The sequence below is a fragment of the Suricata suricatta genome, chromosome 3 (assembly GCF_006229205.1).
Source record: "Suricata suricatta isolate VVHF042 chromosome 3, meerkat_22Aug2017_6uvM2_HiC, whole genome shotgun sequence".
Lineage (NCBI taxonomy): Eukaryota > Metazoa > Chordata > Mammalia > Carnivora > Herpestidae > Suricata > Suricata suricatta.
The window spans coordinates 96,939,674-96,964,269 of record NC_043702.1 but is presented as its reverse complement, the minus strand read 5'-3'; the positions used below and the strand labels follow the sequence as shown (position 1 = coordinate 96,964,269).

Genomic DNA, 24,596 nt, shown 5'->3' with positions numbered 1-24,596 from the left:
CACAGCGAGGTGCAGGCAAGGCAGCAGAAGCAGCAGGACGCCACCCCTGCCCACCCCGCCCCCCACCTGGCCTGCGTGTACCTGCAGGATGAGCTTGCAGCCCTAAGTCCCATCAAGGCCGTAGCACGGAGGGTGGAATGGCGATGGCCGTGTGGAATCACAACCACTAGGTTTCTGGGTTGGGCTTTTACCAAAGCAGGTGGGCACGCCAGGACCTGGGGGCTCCTGAGGAGGAGGGGAGACTCCTTGAATCTGAAATCCAAATTCTCCCAGGTCCTCCCTGAGGCACCTGCTTCGTCTAGGGGCTAACATCCCTATGACAGGGGCTGAGCTACCGCGGGGCAAGGAGGGCGCTGTGGGCACAGGACGGACCTCCACCTGGGCCCTCCCTGGGCTCACTCCAGGGGTGCTCTGCCTCAACTCCACCGCCGCGGCTGACTCACAGTGTGCAGAAAAACTAGTCTCTTCTCCTCCAGGCGTGTTGGCCTGAGAGGACTGACCCCACATTCTCATGCAGATACGTTTACTTTCATTAAGACACTATAAAGCTAAATATATTCCCCAATAGTTTTGATGTTTTCCCTTCCAAGTACATCTGAAACTTATTAATTTTTTTAAAGTGCATTTATAGGGGTGCCTGGGTGGCTCAGTTGGTTAAGCCTCCAACTTCGGCTCAGGTCAGATCTCACGTTCGTGGGTTCAAGCCCTGCTTCAGGCTCTGTGCTGACAGCTAGCTCAGAGCCTGGAGCCTGCTTCTGGTTCTGTCTTCTTCTCTCTCTGCCTCGCCCCGTCTCATCCTCTGTCTCTATCAAAAATAAATGAAACATAAAAAAAGTGTATTTATTTTGAGAGAGAGAGACAGAGACAGCCAAAACAGGAGAGGGGCAGAGAGAGAGAGAGAGAGAGAGAGAGAGAGAGAGAGAGAGAGAGAGAGAGAGAGGCAATCCTGTGCTGTCAACACGGAGCCCGATGTGGGGCTCGAACCCAGGCTCCGAGACCACGATCTGAGCAGAGGTCAAGAATCAGACTGAGCCACCCAGGTGCCCCATGAAACTTACAATTTCTTTTAAGTGTTTTTTATTTATTTTTGAGAGACAGAGAGAGACAGCACGAGCAGGGGAGGGTCAGAGAGAGAGGGAGGCACAGAATTTGAAGCAGGCTCCAGGCTCTGAGCTAGCTGTCAGCACGGAGCCTGATGCGAGGCTTAAACCCACAAACCGTGAGATCATGACCTGAGCCGAAGCTGGGTGCTTAACTGACTGAGCTACCCAGGCACCCCTACAATATTTAAACATATTTCCAATCCATGGAGGGCCCGAATGGGACAAGAGGACAGAAGTGGATTGTCCTCTCTGTTTGAACTGGGATGTTCACCTTCTCCTGCCCTTGGACATTGGTACTCCTGGCTCAGGTCTTAGACCTGCACTTGGACACACACCACTGGATCTGCCCTCCGCACCCTCTGGGTCCCAGACCTCAGGAACTGGACTGAGTTTTTCTAGTTCATAGATGGGTATTATGGAATTTCTCAGCTTCCATCATCTCATGAGCCCATTTCTGTAACAAATCGAGATCGGTCTCTCTCTCTAGACAGGTAGGCAGAGCGATAGAGAGAGAGCTCTCGATCTCAGTCTGGCAATTCTCCTCCTACGTATATTCGCGAGAGAAATGAAAACGCGTGTCCACACAAAAGCTTGCTCAAATGTCCATAGCGGCACTGTAATCAAAATCCTGTAATCAAAATATGGAAACCCAAATGTCCATCAATCAGGAACTAGAAGAATAAAATGGGATGTTCACGTCATGAGCTATTATTTGGCCATAAAAAGGAAGGAAGTCCTGATTTGTGTCACAACATGGGTGAACCCTGAAAACATGTGAGGCGAAAGAAGCCAGACACAAAGGGCCTCGTATTGTATGATTTCTCTTTTATGAAAGGTCCAGAACAGGCAAATCCATAAAAACAGAATGCAGATAGTGGCTGCCAGGACCCAGGGCAGGGGGACATGGGGAGTGCCTGCCAACAGGTACAGGGCTTTCTTGAGGCGGTGGAAATGTTCCCGTGTTGATTATGGTGATGGTTGCACAACTGTGTGTGTGAAAACACACTTGAGTATGTGAATTGTATGGTAGGAATTAGAGTAACATAGCTCAGTTAAGCTACCAGAAGGAGCTTAAAGAGAGGGGACTCCTCCAGTCCCCATATGGTGGCCCTGTGACCCTACTCCCCATAGGGTGGGAAAAACCTGGTGTCCTCAAACTACACCCCTTGGGTATTCTGGGGACCCTCCTGTTCTCAGGTCCATCAGCTGCTGCACTATTTCTTCCTGCAATTTGGTGCTTTGTCCCACCCACTTGTATTTTGGGGACACTTGTCACCTACTTTTGTTGCAATTAGCCTTCGGCTTCTTAGTTTTGCTCTCTAGGGACTCAACTTTTATGTGGGGTTCAGAAAAATCCAAGTTATCCTGGGAGCACTGCCACCATCTTTCCAGAATTCCTGTAGGAGACCTTTGCAAAACACTTTTTTGATAGGAATTTTGAGTATCTCCCTCCCTTCCTGTTTGCATTGGTCTTCTGTCGCTTGAGCTTCTGGGACACGTGGCTTGGAGGCGGAAGAGCTGGGGCTTTCCACTCCGTGGGTTACGTGAGCAGGCAGCCCTGCTGCCTCATCACCCAGGGAATCTCTCCATCCCGGTCCCACCCGCCCCGGGTTTAAGAGCCTCCAGGCTTGTACAATTGGACTTTCTCAGGTTATTACTATTTTCTCCCAGGCTTCTTCAATGGTGCAATTCAGTTCACCTATCCCTCAGGAAATATTGCTATGGAAACCTGTTCAGGCATGTTTAGCGGGTCTTTAGAGATGCGAAGAAATACGGACAAAAAAGCAGAGTCCTCCGGCCATTCAATCCCTGTTCATGACCCCCAGGCACTTCAAAGAGTTAACGGGAAACATGTAGAGGGACATTGCTCTTCCCATTGCAGATGAGAAGGGGCAAACCCAACCGGATTTGTCAGAGGACAATTCTCGGAGGCAGTGAATGGTAGTGAATTTAATTCCTTGCCACATTTGGGTTTGTAGAATAGTCTGTAAGGAGGCTGATACATGTCTAACTTGAGGTCAACACAGAGCTTGTCTTAATTTCTTCGATGCCTGTGGAATCCTATTAATCCTCAAACCCATTTTTATGGCTGTGAAGCATGGTCCCAAGGCTGAATGCAGCTGCTCTCTTTCAACGGGTGCCAAGAATCCTGAGCAACGTGCTCACATACAGAACGTCCTTCACGTGGTGATAAGGGGCAGGCGGGCAGAGAGCAAAGGTGAGGCCGCCGCTTGGTGGTTTCTGACCCTTTTATTTTCCTCGATCGAAAGGGCCGTAAGCACCAGTGTGATCTTGCCTAGCACAGCCAGCTCTTGGGACTCAGGGTGTCGGGCACTGCCTGGCCTCTCCCATGCCCCTCTCCTGCTGCAGGAGGAAAAGCCCAGCTCAGCCTAGGAGCCGAGTGAGTGTTGAACAGAGTGGGAGCGCGGTGTACAGTACAACAAGGATCCTGCTGGCAATAGAAGTGGCCACAGGCCATTGACTTAAGAAGAAGTGATTAGTGACTACAGGGGCACCTGGGTGGCTCAGTCGGCTAGACCAATTTCGGCTCAGGTCATGATCTCGCGATGTGCGGGTTCAAGCCCTATGTCGGGCTCTATGCAGACAGCTCAGAGCCTGGAGCCTGCTTCAGGTGCTATGTCTCCCTCTCTCTCTGTCCCTCCCCTACCAGTGCTCTCTCTCTCAAAAATAAACATTAAAAAAAAAGCAGCTAATAACAACTCTCTTCTGAGCTTTCTTTTCCTCTCTGCAACTTGGGGGTGATACACCTCCTTTCCAGGGCTGCCAGAGGCAGGTGTAAAGAAGTTCAAGTATATATGGCACTGAGGTCAGACCTCTAGCTCAGCATCTTAAGCACAAGCTTGCAGGATGATAAACCTAGCAAGTGCTTGTCCCCATTCTTCCCTATGCTGTCCCCATTCCTGTAGCTGGAGAGGAGCCCCCCTCAGCCCTCCCCTACCGCAAAACAGAGCCCAATCAGCCCCTGGCCCCGGAGTCCTCTGCAGGGGTGCAGGGGGGTGCAGTATCCCTGTGGCAGCTGCTGTCCCTTTCAGCCCTGGCTAAGGACGCTCTGCTGGGCTGCTTGGGGAATCAGAAGCAGGGAGACTCCAGACTTTACTGGCCTAAAGACACTGAACCTGTGACATTCTGAGGGTGGCAAGAGACTGCGAGGGCAGGTGAGTTCTAGAAAACAGCAGTTTTCTGGTTTTTCACTGTTCTGTTGCCTTTCTTGATGTTCTTGGAAGCAGTTACTGCTAGGGGTCATTTCCAATAGCAGACTGCGCCGCTGTGGGCTAAATGCTTCTCTGGCATCACTGGGTCTACTCTGGCTGACACCACTTCTTCCTTCTACAGCTGAGCAAACGGAGCCAGAGAGGGAAGTCCATTTCTTCAAAGCCTCACAGTTAAGTGGTGGAACAAAGATTCCCACCAAGTTCTGCCTCGCTCCAGAAACTGCTGCCCTGGGTGGCCCAAAGCCCGAGAGCCTGGCCCTTCCCAGCACATACTCCCCTCCAGGCTGAGCGATGCTGCAGGTACCCCTTTTTCCTGCTTTCAAAACCTCCAGATCCAGACCAGCTTTTCCATGATCTGCGCCTCCAGGTGGGGAGCTGGCCACTTGCTCTTCCTTTCACACAGCCTTGCTGTGATGTGTCCAGTTCTGGCCTTGCTCCAAACCCACCACTTCCCCTGTGCTCTGGAGCAGGGCAACTCTGGGCACGGGGGACACAAAGGATGGGAAGCAACCCAGACAGCTCACCTACAGAGAGACAGAAACCAAGTGAGAGCATCACTAAATGGTACAGAGCCTTGGGTTCTTGAATACGAGCCACAAAGAGCTACTGTGAAAGTGAAAAGGAATTCACTGGAATGATGGCAACCACAGAGAACTAGGGGACCGGGTTTGGAAAACCACAGCCAGCCACGGCCCTGCGCCCAAGGCAGCAGCCTCTGGAAACGCGATCAGGAAGGTGCCACTTGCGCTATTAGTCCCTGACTCAGTCTGGGGTAGGCCTGTCTGGTCCGTCAAACCCAAGGCCCAGGCCAGTCCTGCTGCGGCAGGGGCCTTCCCGAAGGGGAGAGGGAAGAAGACACGACGGGAGCAGGAGGAAGACGGCACGGCGTCCAAGCGCAGGAAGGTTAGATGCCAGGCAGCACCTCCAACAAAGGTCCTCTAGTGTCACCCAGTTATCCTCACACTTCCCACCCCGTCCCCCCTAAATTACAGAGGAGGATGCGGAGTCCTGAACAAGTGGTCAAGGCAAATCAGTTTCATCTCCTGTCCCAACACCGATCGACTGCGCTCCGGCTGAACAGAGTGCTGTTGGGGGACCTGAAGGCTTTGGACCTGCAGGGAGGGCCTCTTCCCACCAAAGCCATTCAAACTCATGGCTGCTTGTTCTGGAAAGCCCGAGTCTGTCTCTCCTCTGGACCACCCCAGTTGGTGGAGGACCAGACAGATTAACACCGTTTCCTGTACTGGGTGTTCTCACTTTGCAAGACTGTCTAGTCATTTTCAAGAATGGTTCAGTAAGAGGCTGCAGGAGAATGGATGTCCCCAAACCTACCTGTGGCAGGAGAACCGCCCACAGGGTTTTCTGTGCCACCAAAGGCCTGTCCTGACCTCCTAGAAATGGGGGAAGAAAACCTTACAACACCTTGGTGTTTCTTAAGAAGCCAATCTTTAAGCAGCCCTCACGTGACCTAGACAACACTGCAGTTGTTTAGGACACTCCTTTACTTCCTACTGTAACCAGGTTAAGGACTCAACTTGTCTGCTAGCACCTGGCAGGCTTTCAGTTCACCACAACCTAGGATTACCCACAGGCCCGATGACCACTGCCACCAAACACCCAGTACCGACGACAGTAGCCTTGAAAATAGCATTCAGCTACTTGACAATGCTGCAGAACCGGAATGCTTTCTAGAACCCGAGTCAGACCCTAATTCCAAGGCACAGGCCTGCCAGAAATCCCGTCACTGCTCTGCCCAGAAGCCCGAGCTGGCTCAGGGTGTTTGGAGTCCCTGTGCCGATGCTCCTGAACGGCAAACCCTTCCCGTGGGACACGCTCAGGAGACAGCCGGGAGGGAGAGGGCTTGCGGCAGGCACGCTCCTGTGCACTTTCACAAGCGCACCCAGTTCTCATCGCCTTGTATTTAAGAGCTTCTCTTCCACATTTAACAGACCTAGGAAGGAGGCACAGCTGCAATCTGAATCTAAGAACTCTGGTTCCAGAGTTTTCATTTTTAAGTGCCACAATAAGATCCTTTTGGGGTAATCTGAATTTAGCTCTACTTACGCCAACGTGGGCAGTTAAGACACAAACTTAGAGAAGGCATGACTTACAGTCCCTGGCAGCCCAGGGGACGCAGAGTTCTACTTGCATGTGCGATCTGCTTGGCTCCCTGTCTGTGTGAGCTGCCCACCCTTCCTGACTGAAGCCACTAAATCCCACTGGTCACATTCTTGGCCCCACACCCACCCCCGGCAGCTGCGCTCTCAGCACAGAGGTCTAAGGACCCCCTCCTCTCTGTGCAAGCGAGCCTGGCACATGGCTGCCCTGACCTCGTCCATGACTCTAGTGCTGGCTCCCTCGCATCGGAATCCCTGCCAGGTGGCCCAGGACTGGCCAGAGGTCCCTCGTCTGGACACCCTGCCAGAAGAGCCTCCTGACTCAGCAAGCCCCTGAAAGAAACCTTTACCATAGAAACAACCCCCCTTCCTTCTGCTTACGTCCTGAGCCCCCAACATCTCCGCAGACTGACTTCTACTCATAATGAGGGTCAACCATGGCACGAGACCTCTGTGACCAGCAGGCACCTGGAACCTTGGTCTGGGCAGATGGAACAAAACTTACGAGAATGTGGTACAAAGGGAATACAAAACTGACGGAATTATTTAATGACCCAGGAAAATCGCATGTTATGAAACAAGCCGGTTACAAGCTGGGGTAGAGGAGGGCTTCACTGCTGATAAAAAAAAATGTAAAACTATGCATATAAAACACTGGATGAGTCTGTACAGAAATACTGACAGGATTTACTCCTGTTGTGGATTAAATGTTCTCTTTGTCTTTGTGTATTTTCTGAGACACGATGACTTCTGAAACAAGAAACACAAGTCACCAGAGGTCTTAGAGGACCAGTTACTGAAAGCCAGGAGTCCGGCGGTCAGGGCCTGAACCCCAGGACAGCTCCAGCCAAGGGGACAAGGGGACAGTGGTCGAGTCCAGATGAAGAATATCACTCTTCTTTCTTTTCCTCACTCCAGAGATGCTATTTTTATCAGGCTGTTTCCTCCACATTTGACATTCTCAGTTGTGCTTATTTTAACAGGAATCTATCACTATTACCTGGCATAATAGCAAAATCACGCTGAACGACTTTGGTTTCAAATTGATACAAATCTAATAAACATTTTACAGTCACAAAATGTACTGGAGAGAAAACAAGACCCAGGAAACACGAAAAGTCAGGAGCTCCCACAACAAACCCCCCACCTGACTCAACCCATCTGTGCCGCTCTCTCTGACCTCTGCTCATTTCCAATCTGCATCGTAAATCTATCTTTCCTTCATGCATCTGAAAGCGGCGATTTTTCTCAAAAAGATGCTTGGCCTCCTTGGTGCCCTGCAGGGTTGGAAGGGTTCACCAAAATCCAAACCACCTGAAGCAAAGCTGAATGAGAGGTGTCACCACTCTGTGCCTTTTCCGGAAAGATTTTCGCTATGTTATCAAAATGGAAAACAGAGAAGTACTGCACTTGTACTGGCGCAAATGAGGCTCAAAAATCTGATTCCCACTGCTCCCAACAAACGCTGGGAGTGCTGAGGGGGCTCTACTCAGCTAACAATGACAAATGGCCCTTACTTCTCACCCTTTTTAAAAAGCAAGACGGGAAAGGCTCACTGTTTTAACACCTGGCCTGTATCAAAATCAGCGCCGCCTCTGAGCTAAGGTGCTTCCTAGATACACAGCGTTTTCAGGGGAGGTCAAGACCTTGGTTAAAGTCCAAGAAACAACCAAAAACAAAACCAAATAAGCAGAGACAATTTTCTGCATCATTGCCACCAGCACCCGGTTCAGAGCCTCAGGTCACTGCCTTTACTGCAGGCTGGCGCAGCAATCCCTGCCACCAAGATCCGCAGCCACCGGGGAGGGAAAGGGACAGAAAGAATTCTATTAAAACAATGACAAACTTAGAGGAAAAAGAATTAAAATATTCTATCCAAGAGATCCTTTGTTTTGCCCTTGAGCAACCTAAAAATATGAACTCTTGTTTTGTACATCCCCAGGTAAGAGAGGTATTTGCTGGAAGTGATCGGTGCCCAGTGCTTACACCCCGAGTCAGTTTATATACTCCTGCTCAATCAGTCCCAGTCCTGAAGCCACAAACCTCCCTCTGTTAGAGAAAAGGGAAAAACACATTTCTGGACAAAGCTATTTAGGGAGAAAGGAAGGTGTGTCTTCAGTGGGAGAACTGCCGGCGGTCGGATGACTTCTTGCTAATGTGCTTGAAGATTCTGGACTTCTCGACTTTCCTGGCTTTCTGGAAGCCGAATCCGCCACCACCTCCTCTCTTTTTAAGCTTGCCGTCATTGGTGTTCACGTCTAAAGGCGGAGGTTAAGGAAATCAAGCAAAGCAAAGAGAATGAACTCCCACCTACCGTCCACACAGAGCACGACCCGGCATGGCCACCACTGCTCTGCTGCCACATCCCCTCCCTGCACCACGGAAAGGTCAACAAAGGCCTGGGTGACACTTCCAGGAAGTCTGGAGTGGCCACTTGATCATGGCCTAAAATGAGCAGCTGTGATTTTTAATTCTAAGGTAACAGTCCTGTTAATTGTGTTCTCCACACAATGAAACTGAAGACCATTCCTCATAAGGAGCTGAGAGGTAAAGTAGCGAGTTTACTGACCACCCTCAGTGTCCACACAAATGACTCTCCCCTCTGTCCTGAGGGGATCCCGGAACGTTTAACCCACTGAAGGCGTCCTTCCCTTCACATGGCTGAGCAAGCATTGATCCTGACAGCTGTTTCCTCACTGCCCACGAGGGGGTGGTGACCCCCAATCTCGTCCCCTCGGGAGTCAGTGTCAGAGTGGTAACGGGCCTCACTTTGGCTGGCTGCTGACTCTCAAAACCGTGAGGACAAAGTACGCTATCAACTGCACAGAAGCAACGGGAGGGGTTTCCTTGGACTTTTACCCTGAGTAGCACTTAGGTCTTTTTTCTTTTGCTAACCTTGCAGCTTCCTTGTATGAAATCCTTCAGTGGCTCTAAGGGGACAAAAACTCTCAGGTCTCCTCTCGATCTCCTGAGACCTCAGATCTCGTGCAGGGAGGCCTCACAACCACCGGGCCCTGCAATTCTAATTCTGCCCCTCTGCCTTTCTCTCTGGAATGCACAACTCTCTGGCTTTCATGGTTTGCGAAATCCCTTTGTTGTTTTAGGCCAAATCACAGCTGTCTTGTTTCTGGAATCCCCAGGGCGACAATTAATCCCTGCCGTGCTCAGAAGGCATTCCCGGGCTTCCAGACCTCAGCCAGAGCATACAGCAAACCAAGTGCTAGGCCCGAATGTCCCCGTCAACCTTTTGTGTGAATTCCCAACAACAAAGGATACTCAGATCAACAAAAGGAGGCACCTTGAAGCCGAATGACAGAGCAACTTGAGGCAAATTTAAGTTATTAACGTTAAAGATCTGCTTCAGAGAATGAGAATCATATGCTCGAATATAGGACTTATATGCTTCCTGGGCTGACTTATGAAGGAAGTAGTTCTTTTCAATCAACTTTTCAAGCTAAAAGAAAAAAGAAACATTGGTTTCAATATGATACAAAAGCAGACTTCATACATATCATTAGAACAAAACCTTCCTGTAGAAAAACACGTGTTCTAAAACACTTGCTCCAAGTTTTGTCATATTTGCAAGATGAAGGTGCGGTAAGAGTAACGTCAAAGTTCTCGTAGGGTGTGAACTGGAACAAGGCAGGGACACTGGGATGTTCCCGCACGTCAAGAACCTTGAAAGAACACACAGTTCAAACCTCTTGTTTCACGGGAAGGGGAGATGCAGAGCACAGTAATTACCAGTGAACACTCTAAAGGCAGTACCCCGGATGAGGCTGCCTCTTACTCACGAAACAGAAACAGAAATACACACACACCTGAGACTGAATGTCAGAAATTTTGGACCAGGAAAACTCAAATTCACTTAACGGCACCTAGAAAACAGAAGCACAAAGATTAGTAACCCAGGACAGATCATCGTTCAGACAATCAGATGAACGAGCAGCGACAAGCGTGCCATGAAGAGTTGGGAAGAGCCGGAGCCGACGCAGCTGAAGAGGTACCAAAGAGAGGCGGACCGCCAGGCCTGCACAACTCCCTCACGACGGACGGCTGCTCCCGTCTCCCGAAGCTGGTGGAACAGTCGCATCTCACCTCTAACTTCACGTGGATTGTGCTGAACACAGACAGTTAACGAAGTGCTCTCCTCTGCTAAGGATCTCTGGATGCACCTAGTGGCAGCCTGACGCCTCTATGATGGCCAGAGGTCACGAGGACCACAAACTTCCACAGGAAGGATCTCTCAGCAGCCATCACGTAACTGATAACTGCAAAACGGCCAGACTTCCGAGAGGAGCTGGAAAATCGCTGGGACCCCCAGAGCCCGCCACCGTGCAGGGAAGACAGGCACGGGATAGGACGGCAGGACGAGCACGCGTGCTGTGGCCCAGGGACGACAGGAGGTCAGGATGGCCTCCCAGACGACAGCCCAGCTCGCTGAGACCAGAAGCGTTCTAGCGATCCAGGAAAGGGGGCACGCCAGAGAGAAGGTGCAAAGCGTTTCTGGGAACTGCTCGTACTCGCAGGATGGAGGCAAGGCCACCTGGTCAGACTGTGCCGGGGGCGCTGAATGTCTAGAGAAGGCCCGACCGGTGTGCACCAGATGGAGCAAAAAAGAGGCCGCTGGGGATTCTAACAAAGTCAGGTTTGGTGGATAGATCAAGGCGAGAGCCAGATTAGGGTGGGCGCACGCTAAGAAGCGAAGATAAAAACTGCTTTCCGAAGCAAAATAAAGGCCATTGGTGGCAGCCATGATGGAGGAGAGGACAGAGAGCGGGTTTAGGGTCAAAGCTGTTCTAGTAGAAGACAGGGGATGGTCCCTGGAGAGACTGGAGGTAAAAGAGAGTCCATGAATACAAGACAGGAGGGGGAGGTGGCAGCAAGAGTGAATGAAGTCTGGGGGAAAACAGGCCACAGCAGGGCGGCAGGTAGAGGCGACCAGGTGTGATGCAGGTTTCAAACAGGGCTCTGGGCAAAGGGCAGGGCCCGCGGCCAGGATGAGCTCGGTGGGGCAGCAGAGGCCCGCCCCGCCCAACCGTTCTGTCCCCACAGCAGCGCGAGAACGCCCGACCTCAGACCCGTCCAGCAGTGGTGCTCCAGGCCAGTGGCGCGGGCACGAAGGCCCTACCGAGACGGGGCTGTTCCCAGCCTGAGTCTCCGAACTGGTATCCTTACCTTGGATTGCTTCAAGTAACGAAGGAAACCCAGTTCTTCCGGGCGCAGGATGAGCAAGGCATGCCCTCTTCCATTTAGGCCTCGGGCTGTTCTTCCCACTCGATGAATATATTCCTTCGGTGGAGACAGAAAGACCGGAATTAACACACCAACTTCCACGGGAGCCTGAATTTCCAGGACCACGTGGAGGACAGAAGCGTGGCAGCACATCTGGATGAGGTGGTGCTCTTCCCCCAGGACTGTGTCCCCACGCCTTCTCCATGTCCCTGCTTCCGCATGTGCCATCACTGGAGGGCTATCAGGGCAATGGCCGAGGCCGACACTCCCTGGACACAATATTCACACTAATTCTATGATCTAAAAAACTGACTATTAATGCTAAGTGTGCTTCATCTTCAAAATAACTTTTTGAACATGTTTTGATGCTAGGTGACAACTTCTGTAATCTATTTCTCGTTGAAAATATTTAATAAAACTTATCTTTCTACATACGCTGCAGAATCAATCTCTATTTCTGGAAGCAAACTTTATTTCCTTCTAAAACCTACTGCTCTCAACAGACCACTTCAAGGACATGAATTCCTGACTTCAGCCTCACTGAGGCCTGTCCAATCTTGCACATCCCCTTCGGATCAGCAAAAGCCCTCCACATTCCCAGCAGCAGAGAAATACTGCCGCCCGTGTACAATGAAACATGATCCCAGGGGAGCCTGGGGGGCTCACTCAGTTAAGTGGCCCACTCTGGGTTTCGGCTCAGGTCATGATCTCATGGTTAGGGAGTCTGAGCCCCAGGCTGGGCTCCACACCACCAGTGCAGAGCGTGCTTGCAAATTCTCTCGTGCACATGTCTCTCTCTCTAAATGAATAAACTTTAAAAAACAAACCACACAAACGAAAAAACCCCATGACCCGAGTAACTAATGGATAAGCCTTTGAATATGAAACATGGTTATTTCTCCAGGAAACTGGTAAGTTCAGTCCTTAATGGAGAGCCAATGCAGAGAAGCTCCAAGGACGCCAGGTACCTTTGGGTCATCTGGGGGGTCATACTGCACGATCCAGTCGACTTCAGGAATGTCCAGCCCTCTGGCCGCCACATCTGTACACAGCAGTATCCCAGAATCTGCATTGCAGAACTGGAAGAATGTGGTCGTACGCTTATTTTGCTTCTGCCTTCCCTAGAATCAAATCACAACATCCATGAGAGCTGCAAACTGGACTTCATTTCTGTGAGGTCTCGGTGTCCACCCTCCAGGCAGTGGAACTACTTAACCTTCATTTCAGTTTCACTCTCTGGCTTGTGTCCTATTTCTCTAAGGGGATGGTGTCTCTTACCCTTTGTGGTCCTCACCCCTCTCCACCCAGCAAAGCTCCCTCCACATGGGATCGTTCTAGATTTAGAAAGAGCAATACTGCAAAACCCACGATCCACAGAACTTGGTAGTGTAACTGCTTTCAATAAACTCATGATAGTCACGTACATGAATGGCCAGGACAGGCAAATCGATGTAGTTCAGCAACTCATAGTGGTACTTCACCGACATACAGGATGAGAAGAAGACCATCAGTTTCTTCTTCCGGTTCTTCTTAAGGAATGTAAAGAGGAGGAGGAATCTCTTTTCGGAGGGACAGATAACATACCCCTAGAAGAGAACAGGTGAAAACGACCAGACGTTTTCAGCTTCATGAACCACCGTGATTTGAGGGAGAGCACAGATGAACATCACACATGGCACGGTCATGCTTTACCTACAGCGATCACTGTCTCCATTGAACAGAGCATTCCTAAAATGAGACTAATTTTAGTTCTTTTGGTTCCTTTGACTGCGTGCAATCACTACATACTAAGTATTTCCCAAATTTCTGAGACTACAGACTTCTCTGTTACCAACAGCTCATGCAACCACAACACGGTAACATCTCTACTCACTGGGAGCCCTCAAAGCATATCAATGCTTCATTTTTACAAAGGTCCTTAAAAGCAAGATCGCAAGTACCCATGGCCTAAGTGCACTGTCCTAAACAAGACAACAAGGGTGACCAAATGTATTTCTTAAAATATACAACCAACAGAAAGATTTTAAGCTAGATTATTTGAAATATTTTATTCATTAAAAGATATTCATTAAAAGACTCAACCTTAAGGTTCTATTTTCTTTTTATTAAAAAATTTTTAACGTTTATTTATTTTTGAGAGACAGATACAGAGTGCAGGAGGAGAAGAGGCAGTGGGAGAGGGAGACGCAGAATCGGAATCAGGCTCCAGGCTCTGAGCTGTCAGCACAGAGCCCGATGCAGGGCTCAAATTCATGAACCACAAGATTGTCAGCCGAGCCGAAGTCAGAGGCTTAATTGACTGCGCCACCCAGATGCCCGTTAGGTTCTACTTTTAATCCACCTAGTTTGGGTTCGTCACCTCATTTCCATTTTTTCACAGCAATGTTCCTGAAACCAGACTCTCCATCTGCTAACTCACCTTGCATCTTAGAATAAAGTGCTAAATAAAAGACTTTTTTTTTTTTTTACTGCATTTACAATTGGTAGTGATTGATGTTCCTATGTGGCAAGAAATATTTAAGAGATGGAATAAAGAGAGCTGATCAAATTATTCATAGTTTAAGACACTTGGTACCAGGAAAACCAGAGATCCAATACTTAAATTCATATATTTGAATTAAAAGTTCATTAATCCATCTGCTTTTGGGACGGTCCTACAAACAGTTACAAGGACACAAAGATGCGCCTTCAATGTAAGATGGAGACCCAAGTACCTGCTCAAGACCATCCACTGTTGCGTTAGCTTTATCATCATCCACACCAACATACAATGGCTCCTTTTTCAGAGAAATCCTCGCCAAGTCTTCAACTTTCCGAGTTTGTGTGGCAGAAAAGAGCATGGTCTGCCTGCGTGCTGCAACAGGAATGTGTAAAAATAACCCAGCTGTTTCTGGGAATCCTCAGAACTGCCTCATAAGTAGAAAGCTGAGTGGAACTATCAGGAATGGGACATGTGATGTGACTACTGACCTTAAGACGCAAATATTACACACAACTACAGGTCTATAAATTTGACCACCTTCGATAAGAAGGACAAATGGCTAAACCTCACTCGAGAAGAAACAGAAAACCCAAATAGCTCTGGAGCTGTAGCCAAAATTATCACATAAAGGAAACTCCAGCCCCAAAGTATCAGTGGAAACTGATCAATCCCATCAAAAGTTTAAAGAAAAAGTATTACTGATTCCTCACCATCTCTCCAAGACTTGAAGAGAGTTTTTACTTCCCAATTCATTCTTTGAAGCCAGCTATTACCCTGATACCCAACCCAATAATGATTTATGGGCACAGATGTAAAATTTCTAAATACAATTTCAGCAAAGGTAAATATAACATGTAAAAAAGAATAATGCATCACGACTAAGTGGGGTTAACTCCAGGAATCCAGGGCTGGCTTCATTTAAAAATGACCAATGTAATTTACTATTTTAGCAAATTTAAAGAAAAAACACCTGATCATTTTCCTTAATATTTTGTTTTTGAGCAAAAAAGAGAGAGACAGACAGTGTGAGTGGGGGAGGGGCAAGAGACAGGGAGAAACAGTCTGAATTGGGATCCATGCTCTGAGCCTGATGCGGGGCTCAAACTCACGAACCATGAGAGCATGACCTGAGCTGAAGTCAGTGCTCAACCAACTGAGCTGCCCAGGCACCCTAACATCTCACCATTTTAATAGACATGGTAAAAGCATTTGGTAAAATTTAACATCTTTTTTTTAGCTTAAAAAAAATTTATTTATTTTGAGGTCAAGAGAGCACAAGTTGGGGAGGGGCAGAGAGAAGGAGAGACATAATCCTAAGCAAGTTCTGCGCCCTCAGCATAGAGCCTGATGCGGGTCATGAACTCACATACTGTGAGATCATGACCTGAGCTGAGATCAAGAGTCAGACGCTTAACCAACTGCGCCACCCAGGGGCCCCCCCATGATATCTATCTCTTAGTGTGATGTTTCTGTTCCGTTTAATGGTTTGGAAGCATTTCTGTGATGAAGAAATGTTCATACTGTACATTATCTGTAGCGCATCCTTCTGGATTAATAAAAATAATTTAGTATGTGCAGAGAAACAAAAATAAAACAATAGCAGCAAACCAGGAACAGAAGCGATCATCTGCATCCTCCATCTGGTAAAGGGCATCTACAAAAAAATCTACAGCTGTATCATACCTAACAGAGAACGAGTGAGTGCTTTCTTTACTGTGATCAAGAAGACGACAAGAGATGCCTGCGCTTGCCCTCCTGGTCGGTCCTGTACTGGGTGCTCCAGCCAGTGCAGCCAGGCAGGAAGAAAAGCAAGCATTTTATCTGCTTCTAAATTTGTAGATGACACAACTGCTTACGCAGAAAATTTAGTGGGTGGGTTCATCTGGAGGGTCATAATGAACAGTCCGATTGAATATAATAATTACTTGGCAAGATACAGGACCAATACACAATAATCAACTGCATTTGTATATACAAGCAATGAGCAATTGAAGTTGAAATTTTAATGAAATACTTAGGGCTACACCTAATAGAAGATGTGAAAAAATTTGTACACTGAAAACTCAAACACTGTTGACAGAAAACAAGGAGCAAATAAATGGAGACAAAGCTTATTCATGGGTTGAAAGACTTACTACTGTCTTCTACCAATGATCTATATTCGGTACAATACCAACCTTGATCCCAGAGGTTTGTGGGGTAGAAGTGGACACAGTGATTCTAAAATTTATACAGAAATGGAAACAACAGAAAAGCCAAAACAATTTTGAAAAAGAACGGAGTTGGGGTCAATACCACCTAATTTCAAGACAGATTAGAGAACAGGGAGCCCGGCCACTGCTGATGGGAATGTAAAATGCTACAAGCTAAACACGCCCCAGCCAGCCCGCTCCCAGGGGTGTGGTGCCCGAGTTCCATGCCAGGCTTCTTAAGAATCCAATAAAGTACAGGCACGTGCAACAGCTTGGAGGAAACGCAAAAGAAACCAGACAGGAAGAGTTTGACCACAGAATTCCATTGGTAATGCTCAAGAAAACGCAACTGATCTACGGTGACAAAAAGCACATGGGTGACCCCCTGGCAGAGAAGAGCGTGAGCAGCTGTGGGGGGAGGAGAGGGTGCACCTTCTGAAGGGGACAGCGAGGGATTATTACTAAGGCACACAAAGACTTCTGACCATTATGGGCATGTTCACTGTAGCGATTGTGCGGATGCTTTCATAGGTGCAAACAGGTCAAAACTCATCCAACTGTGTACTTAAAATATGTATAGACCGTATCAACTACACCTCAATAACGCATTAAAAAACCATGATGAATGGAATCATGGCCCTATTACAGACATAAGGAGTTTATAATGTCATGAATACTACAACCAAAGTATGTAACACGTTTGTGGCTACCTGAGAGACACTAGGTTGGGTGAGCACAAGAGCTGGGGTGCTGGGAGCAGACGGGAGTGAGACATACCCCAGACCGTCTAGCTTACACCATAATCTCTAACAGGGCAAAACCACTGTACTAAGTTTCTGTTAAGGCTGATGCCTGCCCTGCAAACTCCTCAGCACAGCTCCTGCACCTGGCTCCGTTAAAATTCTGGAAGAAAAGTTTTCACAGAGGAACCTTCATTCACTCCCAACGACTACTTTGCAAACCACATGCAGATATTACCAACTTACTTGGCAGAAGTTTAATGATCTGTTTTAATTCCTCTTCAAACCCGACATCCAAGATACGATCAGCCTCATCAATCACCAGGCACTGGAGATTTTTATACATAAAGCCCGGGGTATTCTAACAGACAAAGGCCAAGAGAAATGTGTTAGCCACCAGGTTTGTGTTTCACACGAGACAAAGAGACAGGGGCACATCACAGCGCCGTCTCACCTGCATGTGGTCCAGGAGGCGGCCTGGTGTGGCCACGATGATGTTGATCCCATTACCAAGTTTCTGTGCTTCCGCAGATCTGTTGCTGCCACCCATGATTAACCCGTATGTGTGAACGTGGTACGTCATCAGCTCCTTGAGGACCCCGAAAGTCTGCATGGCCAGCTCCCTGGTAGGTGAGAGAATAAGGACTCCTGTTCCTAAAAGGCAAAATATCACACACGGTAAAAACCGAACTGCAGGTACTGCCGTGAGTCAGTAACACTTATGACGAACTTCCTGTCAGATACCGGCAGAACCAACCAGACCACAGACTCACCGTTCCTAGGCATGAACTTCAACTTGACAATGAGTTCAACGGCAGGAATGAGAAATGCCAGAGTTTTACCGCTGCCTGTTTTTGCAGCTGCTAGAAGATCCCTGAATATTAAAAACGGAAAGGAAAAGAGAGATTTAGTCAATCTAGTCAACAAGTATTTACTGAATACCTTATTTACCACGTACTATCATATTTGAGGCATTAAAGCTAGAATATGAATACGAAAAACAAAGTCCCTAGTTTATCATCAAAATCAATCACAGAGATTAAATATCTAGGAAATAAGAATTGTGCTATAAAACAGAAATGAACTCTTTTTTATTTTTTTCCAAACACCAGTAACTTAAAGAGTTTAATGAAGTGTGGATGTATCAACCAAACATAGTGCGGAAATCAACACAATGTACTGGCGTTTTCTTTCTAAACTACTAGCACTAAATAGAGACTAATGCCCCAACATCAATGTTAATCATACCTGCCTTCCAGAAGTGGTCTGATACTTTTGTGTTGAATTTCAGTCATGTTTGTAAAACCCATTTCTTTTATCGCCCGCAGAGTGTTCTCATTGACAAGATCGGTAAGAGAAGCAAATGAAGTATCCTCAAAAGCTCCTACGCAAAAGACATTTTATGATTAGTAAATTTATCAATTTAAGTAGTTCATATTGCTACAGTTATGCAGTTAGCTTTGCTGTTTGAAAACATTTCTGGGTGGGAATCAAGCTTAGAGGAGCTTCATCCAGTAAGAAAGACTAAACCCTAACCACTGCTATTTAACACTAAGACCCAGACCCTTACTTTTGGAGTTTCTCCACTGCTGATGGCTGTGTGAAGTGCAGAACCCGTACTGGAACAAACAGTAAAGGATGGAGTGTGTGTGTGTAATTGAGGGACTTGTATGAAACGAGAATGTTAAGCATGGGGGTGAGTGAGAGGAACGAAATGTTTAAACAATCTGAAATAAAGAGTTAAAGCATCAAGTATGATAAAAACTGAGTGTAAAGTCAATCAAGAGAGCTGTGAATCTCATTCCAAAAAGACACCTGAGAAGGTGAGACAAAGCCACACACAACTAGACTGAACCCGCACATCGGGTGTGCAGGGCAAAGGATCAACCTCACTGGGCGCTCCCGCCCCATACCCGCTCCTGCTGATTAGCTACGGACGCTCCCGCCCTGACACAGCTGACACTTGGGCTGCGCAACCCGTTGGTCTGAGACGCTGTCCTGCGCGTTAGTGGGTGTTCAGCTGCCTCCCTGACCTCCACCCACTAAGCGCCGGCAGCCTGCCCCCCGTTAGGAAAACCAAAAATGTCGGTAGTCAACCTGGACGTCTCCTGGGTCGGGGGAAGTTTATGGGATGCAGACCCTCAGATGCTGACACTGGTCACATCCCGGGTAAACCGGGATGACCAGTCACCGCCCTGGCTGAGACCCAGGCCGTAACCACTACAATTCCGATCAAGCCAGCCTGGGGGTGGGCTCAGTATTTTAACAAGCAAAAACCCCAAACCAAAAACTCAAGTAACTCCTGGACACTTCTGGTTTGGAGCAAGTGATTCTAGTCTCAACTCCCGACCTTCAAAAGAAAACGGAGGCCAGAGGAAATGATCCTGGCAAAGGGCCCTCAATAACGGACTCTCCTCCTTCCTTATTTGTAACCGGGCATGTAGGAAACCTCTCAGCTCCACACTTCGGAGCCAATGGCTTTCCAACTGCAAAATGGAATCAGCTTTAGAAAACAATCAACCAGGGGCACCTGGGTGGCTCAGTCGGTTAAGCGTCTGACTTAGGCTCAGGTCATGACCTCATGGTCCATGAGTTTGAGCCCCACTTCGGGCTCTGTGCTTACAGCTCAGAGCCTGGAGCCTGTCTTCAGATTCAGTGTTTCCCTCTCTCTTTCTGCCCCTCCCGTTTGCACTCTGTCTCTCTCTCTCAAAAATAAACATTAAAAACAACAACCCCAAAAACCCAAAGGAACAAAAAACTCCAGAAGCTGTGTGTGTGCAGATCAAAATATTTAGTGCCAGGAATGCAAATAAACTAAGAACTAAGGCGCACAGTGTGCAACATCAAGCTGTAGCTAGCTCAAAAGTAGTTCTTGTCAATACTCACTTCTTCCAGGGAAATTAAGTCACAACTGAAACTTCAAATCCTCGAATTCAGAAAGGCATGACATCTTTAAGGTGTCCCTGGACAGCCCTGAAAGTTACCTGTCAGTCCCAGGGGCAGGCTGGGCACCTCACCGTCCTCCTGATCATCTAGCTTCTCTGTGCAGACTTCGGGCTCTCCTGGCGCTTGTGCATCTTCCTCAGACTCCCCCTTGTCTTCGGTTTTTGTTTTTTTGGTGTCTTTGGTTTTAAAGGACAAAACCCCCCAAATTTTTGTTAAAATAAAAATACCAAACAGGATCATAAAATAAAAAGATGTGTAATGCAAAGAGACATGTTTTCAAAAGCTTAGGATATTTTCAGTTTTAATTTGCTAAGAATGTCTCTTCTTCATGATTTTCTTAGATTTGAAAATGCAGGAGGACAGGCAGATTTGTCAACAAAACTACATTTTCAGGCCTACTGTAACACCTTAAATGACCAAGACATTTTTGACAAGCTCACCAACTCAAGTATTCTAATTACATCAAATTCCATATATTTCACTAGGGGGAAAAAGGGCCGTGATTAATGTTTTGTTTTTTCAAACTCTCCTATAAAAGGCTAACTCTGGCTTGGGGCACTTGGGTGGCTCAGTCGCTTAGGCGTCCGACTTCGGCTCAGGTCACGATCTCACGGTTCGTGGGTTTGAGCCCCGCGTCGGGCTCTGTGCTGACAGCTCAGAGCCTGGAGCCTGCTTCGGATTGTGTCACACCACTTTCCAGTATTTTAATGAAAATGAAAATGTCATCCCCCTCCTCACCCTGTTTCCTTTGGCTACCAGGTTAACTTCTAGCACACCAGTGAGGATGGGGGTCTTGTGTGCTGTAGGAATACATTAAAAATAACAGAACAAAGGCAGAAAGGTAACCATGCAAACTACATGAATGCCTGAAATTCAAGGAAAGTGAAGTACTCACCAGGCCCAGCGTCACCCACCATTTTCCTCCTTTTCTTCTTCTTCTTCTTGGATTCTGAATTGGGGGGCGGTGTTGCTATTTCTCCGTTGATGATTATGGTAGGTTTCTTTTTCTTTTTTTTAACTTGCACTTTTCCCACTGTTTCTTTAGCCATTTCTCCATTCCGGGCTTCTGACATGTCCATATTCACAGACTGTTTCTTTAGAGATTTTTTAACCTTCCCACTCTCCACAGTTTCTTCGGGAAGTTTCTGGTAGGTTCCATTTTGTGCTTCTGAGAGGCTCACATCTGAGGCCCCTGTTTAAAAAGGGGAGGTTTCCTTAAAAATGTTGGAAGCTCAAGTAAACTCCACAGCATCCATGACTGAAATGAGTTAGCTTTCATTTTCCTTTCATGTACGTTATTAAAACCACTTATAATTTATGGTGTTCCACAATAGGACAAATAAAGTTCTTTAATGAAAATGCTGAGGGTGCCTAGGTGGCTCAGTCAGTTAAGCATCCAAATTCGACTCAGGTAATGATCTCATAGTCTGTGGGTTCAAGCCTGGCGTCGGGCTCTGTGCTGAGAGCTCAGAGCCTGGAGCCTGCTTCCGGTTCTGTGTCTCCCTCTCTCTCTCTGCCCCTCCTCCACTCATGCTCTGTTTCTGTCTCAATAATAATAAATAAAAGCATTTAAAAAATTAAAAACAGAAAGAAAAATGCTGGAAAAGGGAAAGCTACATTGATTTCTTAACTTCAAAAAACCACACCTCTGTCTTTAAGGAGGTATGAATCTGGGACAGCAAAACTTCAATGAGGTTACACATTTAAATAGACGGGGTCAGACAACTGTAGTTAGAAACACACATTTTAATATCAGGTAAATATATGACTAATGAATATTCCAGAAAACACTTAACAGCTATTCTCACAACGAGTACTTCTCATATAACTTTAAAGCATTCAACCTTAACTGTCCTGGGTAGCAGTGAATTGAAAATTCTGTTAATAGAACCACTTACTTATCACATATAAATGCCTAGGGATTCCTTTTAAAAAGTTTCCCTGTTTACATAAAATAAAAAATAACACGGCCTTCTTTTAATTGTTACCTTTAAGTACCAAGAAGTAGTAAGGCTGATTCTACATGAACTGGAAACACAAGGGAAAGTCAAACCATGATTTCTAAAACCCACAAGCCTGTCCTCTTCTAAGTCTCCTGAAATCCAACCAGAATAAGAAACCGCCCTCCGGGATTGATCGTTTATACAGGATCCAACATCGTCCCTCGGGAGACTGATAAATTACACAGGATCCAAAAAAAGGTTAACCTACTTCAAGATCTGTGGTTCACTGTTAGGAACTTAGGACTGCAAATGAGGGGGGTAAGAAAGGTGAGTGACATTCAGGTAACGGCCTTTCAGGTAAGTTTCTGTTAAGGATGCAGATACCTGGAAATGCTGCAGGAATCCACAACCTAAAGTTAGGAGCGATGGGAAGATAGGGCACGCACTGGACACGCGCAGAAGCACTTCTAGAGCTGCAAACGGCATTTGCTCCAGGAGTCGAGAGAGTGGAGGTGGGTAGGGGAAGACAGTGGTATCAGCAAAGCTCTGTGATGAGACACACTGACCTTGTTTTGAAGCACTGTAGGCAGTAAATAGATGTGGAAGGAAGGCGCGTGGAAATGAGAAAGTTCTCTGTGTCTGAATGGAAATGGGGGCGGGGGTGGGACTGGGAATGGGGGGTAGGGGATGGGGGGTGGACATGAAAGTGGGGAGGGAGTCAGAATGAGAGGGATGCAGAACAAGCGGGTTTAGCCGGAAGCCCGGCTGCAGGCCTGGGTGGGAACTCAGGCGTCCTGCTCCTGCTCTGATGCCAAGAAAAAACGGAGGCTCAGAGACCAGGGGCAGATCCCGGGCACGGGATGAGCGGCACCCGCGCCGGCCCGAGTGGAGACGCCGCCATGCCGCCCTTCCCTCTCCACAAGCACACGTGCTCAGGGGAAGCGGCTCCACCTCGGGCCCGCAGGGGCTCTCAGGTGTGGGCTCCCGCAGCAACCAAACCCTTGCCCCGTCAGTGCCCGCGCATCTCACCCTGCAGCTTTAAGTTTCGCTGGCGCAATTTCAGGTTCCGTTTCTCGATCTTCTTGCGCAGGAGTTTCATGGGTAGATGCGACATGGTGTCGGCGAACCGATTCCCCTACGGCGCCACCGCCCGGGTACCCGGGTTGACGTTACTTCCTCCCCGGTCGCACGTGTGCAACTCTGTCGGCCGGAAGTACGCCACTCGAAACCCTCGAAGACAGTAGAGCGGAAAAAATGCATCTGGGAAGGAAGTGCTTCCGGCGCGTAGGCGACCGGTTGCCCCTGGCTACCAGACTGTGCCGCGCCCTCTGGAGGAGCGGAGGTCCAGCCCAGGTTCATAATATGTGTCTGAGCTGGCGGAGCCTATCGGGGCCATCGCAGGTCCTGGGAGTGTGAGCGTCCACAAGGATACTGAAGAAACAAGGACGAGCAGAGGGTCTTCTTGAGTCTCCAATTTTATATGCTTGTTCTCTTTGTATCCTGGACTATTTGGAAAATTGAATAAAAATCGAAATAAATAAAACCTAAATTTCATCTATAGTTGTGAAAGAAGTTTCCAAAGTTAAGCATTGTAAAGAGAGTCATTCAAAATAGGGTTTTGGTGAGGCACGTGGGTGGCTCAGTCGGTTAAGTGCGCCCGACTTCTGCTCAGGTCATGATCTGGCTGCTGGTGAGTCCGAGCTCCACATCAGGCTCTGTGCTGACAGCTCAGAGCCTGGACCCTGCTTCAGATTCTGGGTTTCCCTCTCTCTCTACCCCTTCCCTGCTCACACTCTGTCTCTCAAAAATGAATAAATGTTAAAAATTTTTAATTAAAGAATTAGATTTTGGACGATACTGAGGAGCTTCCCTATGCATGTTTCCTGTTTGTTTCAATTCTTGGAACACCATGAACTTTTGGCTTTTGGCAGTTGCAAGTGGTCACTTGGGGTAACTACCTGGAACATATTCTTCTCCTTTGGACCGAAATCGAGACAATGTAACACCTGTTAGCTAAATTTACAATATTTAGAGTTTAACTCTGGCAGTGGTCATGATTCTTTGAAACAAGTTATATAACCTTGTGACTTTTACCTTTGCAAATCTGCACTCTCCTTGCAGTTCAAAGTCCAGACACTTTTAATAATGAATTTCTAGCACCAGGTCTAGCAAATAAATCAGTATCATTAGATCAGATCTCAGAAAACATCTGAGAGTTTGGGGAAATGGCAATCACCTCTGAAATTCCTTTTGCGCCTCACTGTTACACCCTATCTTAGTATCTATTCAGTGTATGTTTATGTAACTCTTTAAAAATTTCTTGCTTGGGTTCTTCATGGCAAATGTCTCCTTCCCCCGAATATATTAAGTCATCAATTATTCACTCATTTGGCAATTATTTTGTGAGCATATTTATGTTAGGAGTATGTGATCAGTGTGTGCTCAGTTCTGGGAATAGAATGATGGGAAAGTTGCACAAGGCTCACCTTCATGGAACTTACAGAGTTGACATATGGACTGGGTAGAAGATTAAACCGCTGGAGTAAAAATGTAGCACCCTCAACGGGGCTTGGGGTTAGAGATGGGGGTCTGATCCCATACTCTG

The 24,596-nt window shown here is 47.6% G+C and overlaps 1 protein-coding gene across 1 annotated transcript; it reads right to left on the bottom strand.

Moving 5' to 3' along the window:
* Positions 1–6,979: 6,979 nt before the first annotated feature.
* Positions 6,980–23,191, bottom strand: DDX18 (DEAD-box helicase 18). Its single transcript, XM_029934688.1, has 14 exons — positions 23,021–23,191; positions 20,944–21,240; positions 20,087–20,224; positions 18,351–18,486; positions 17,876–17,976; positions 17,557–17,756; positions 17,349–17,463; positions 14,403–14,542; positions 13,113–13,274; positions 12,657–12,809; positions 11,632–11,745; positions 10,275–10,331; positions 9,730–9,907; positions 6,980–8,711 (listed from the first exon to the last, which is right to left on the bottom strand). Exons 1-14 carry the CDS (start codon positions 23,103–23,105, stop codon positions 8,569–8,571), a joined length of 2,019 nt encoding a protein of 672 aa, XP_029790548.1. The 5' UTR covers positions 23,106–23,191; the 3' UTR covers positions 6,980–8,568.
* Between the last annotated feature and the right edge of the window lie 1,405 nt (positions 23,192–24,596).

What these genes read in the sequence shown, in the direction of transcription:
- DDX18 (XM_029934688.1), bottom strand. Translation starts at nt 23,105, where the DNA reads ATGTCGCATCTACCCATGAAACTCCTGCGCAAGAAGATCGAGAAACGG. An exon ending in AGACCACTTCTGGAAGGCAG is followed by an intron (nt 17,977 to 18,350) that starts GTATGATTAACA and finishes TTTAATATTCAG; the next exon opens with GGATCTTCTAGCAGCTGCAA. An exon ending in GCCTCCTTTTGTTGATCTGA is followed by an intron (nt 8,712 to 9,729) that starts GTATCCTTTGTT and finishes CTCCGCCTTTAG; the next exon opens with ACGTGAACACCAATGACGGC.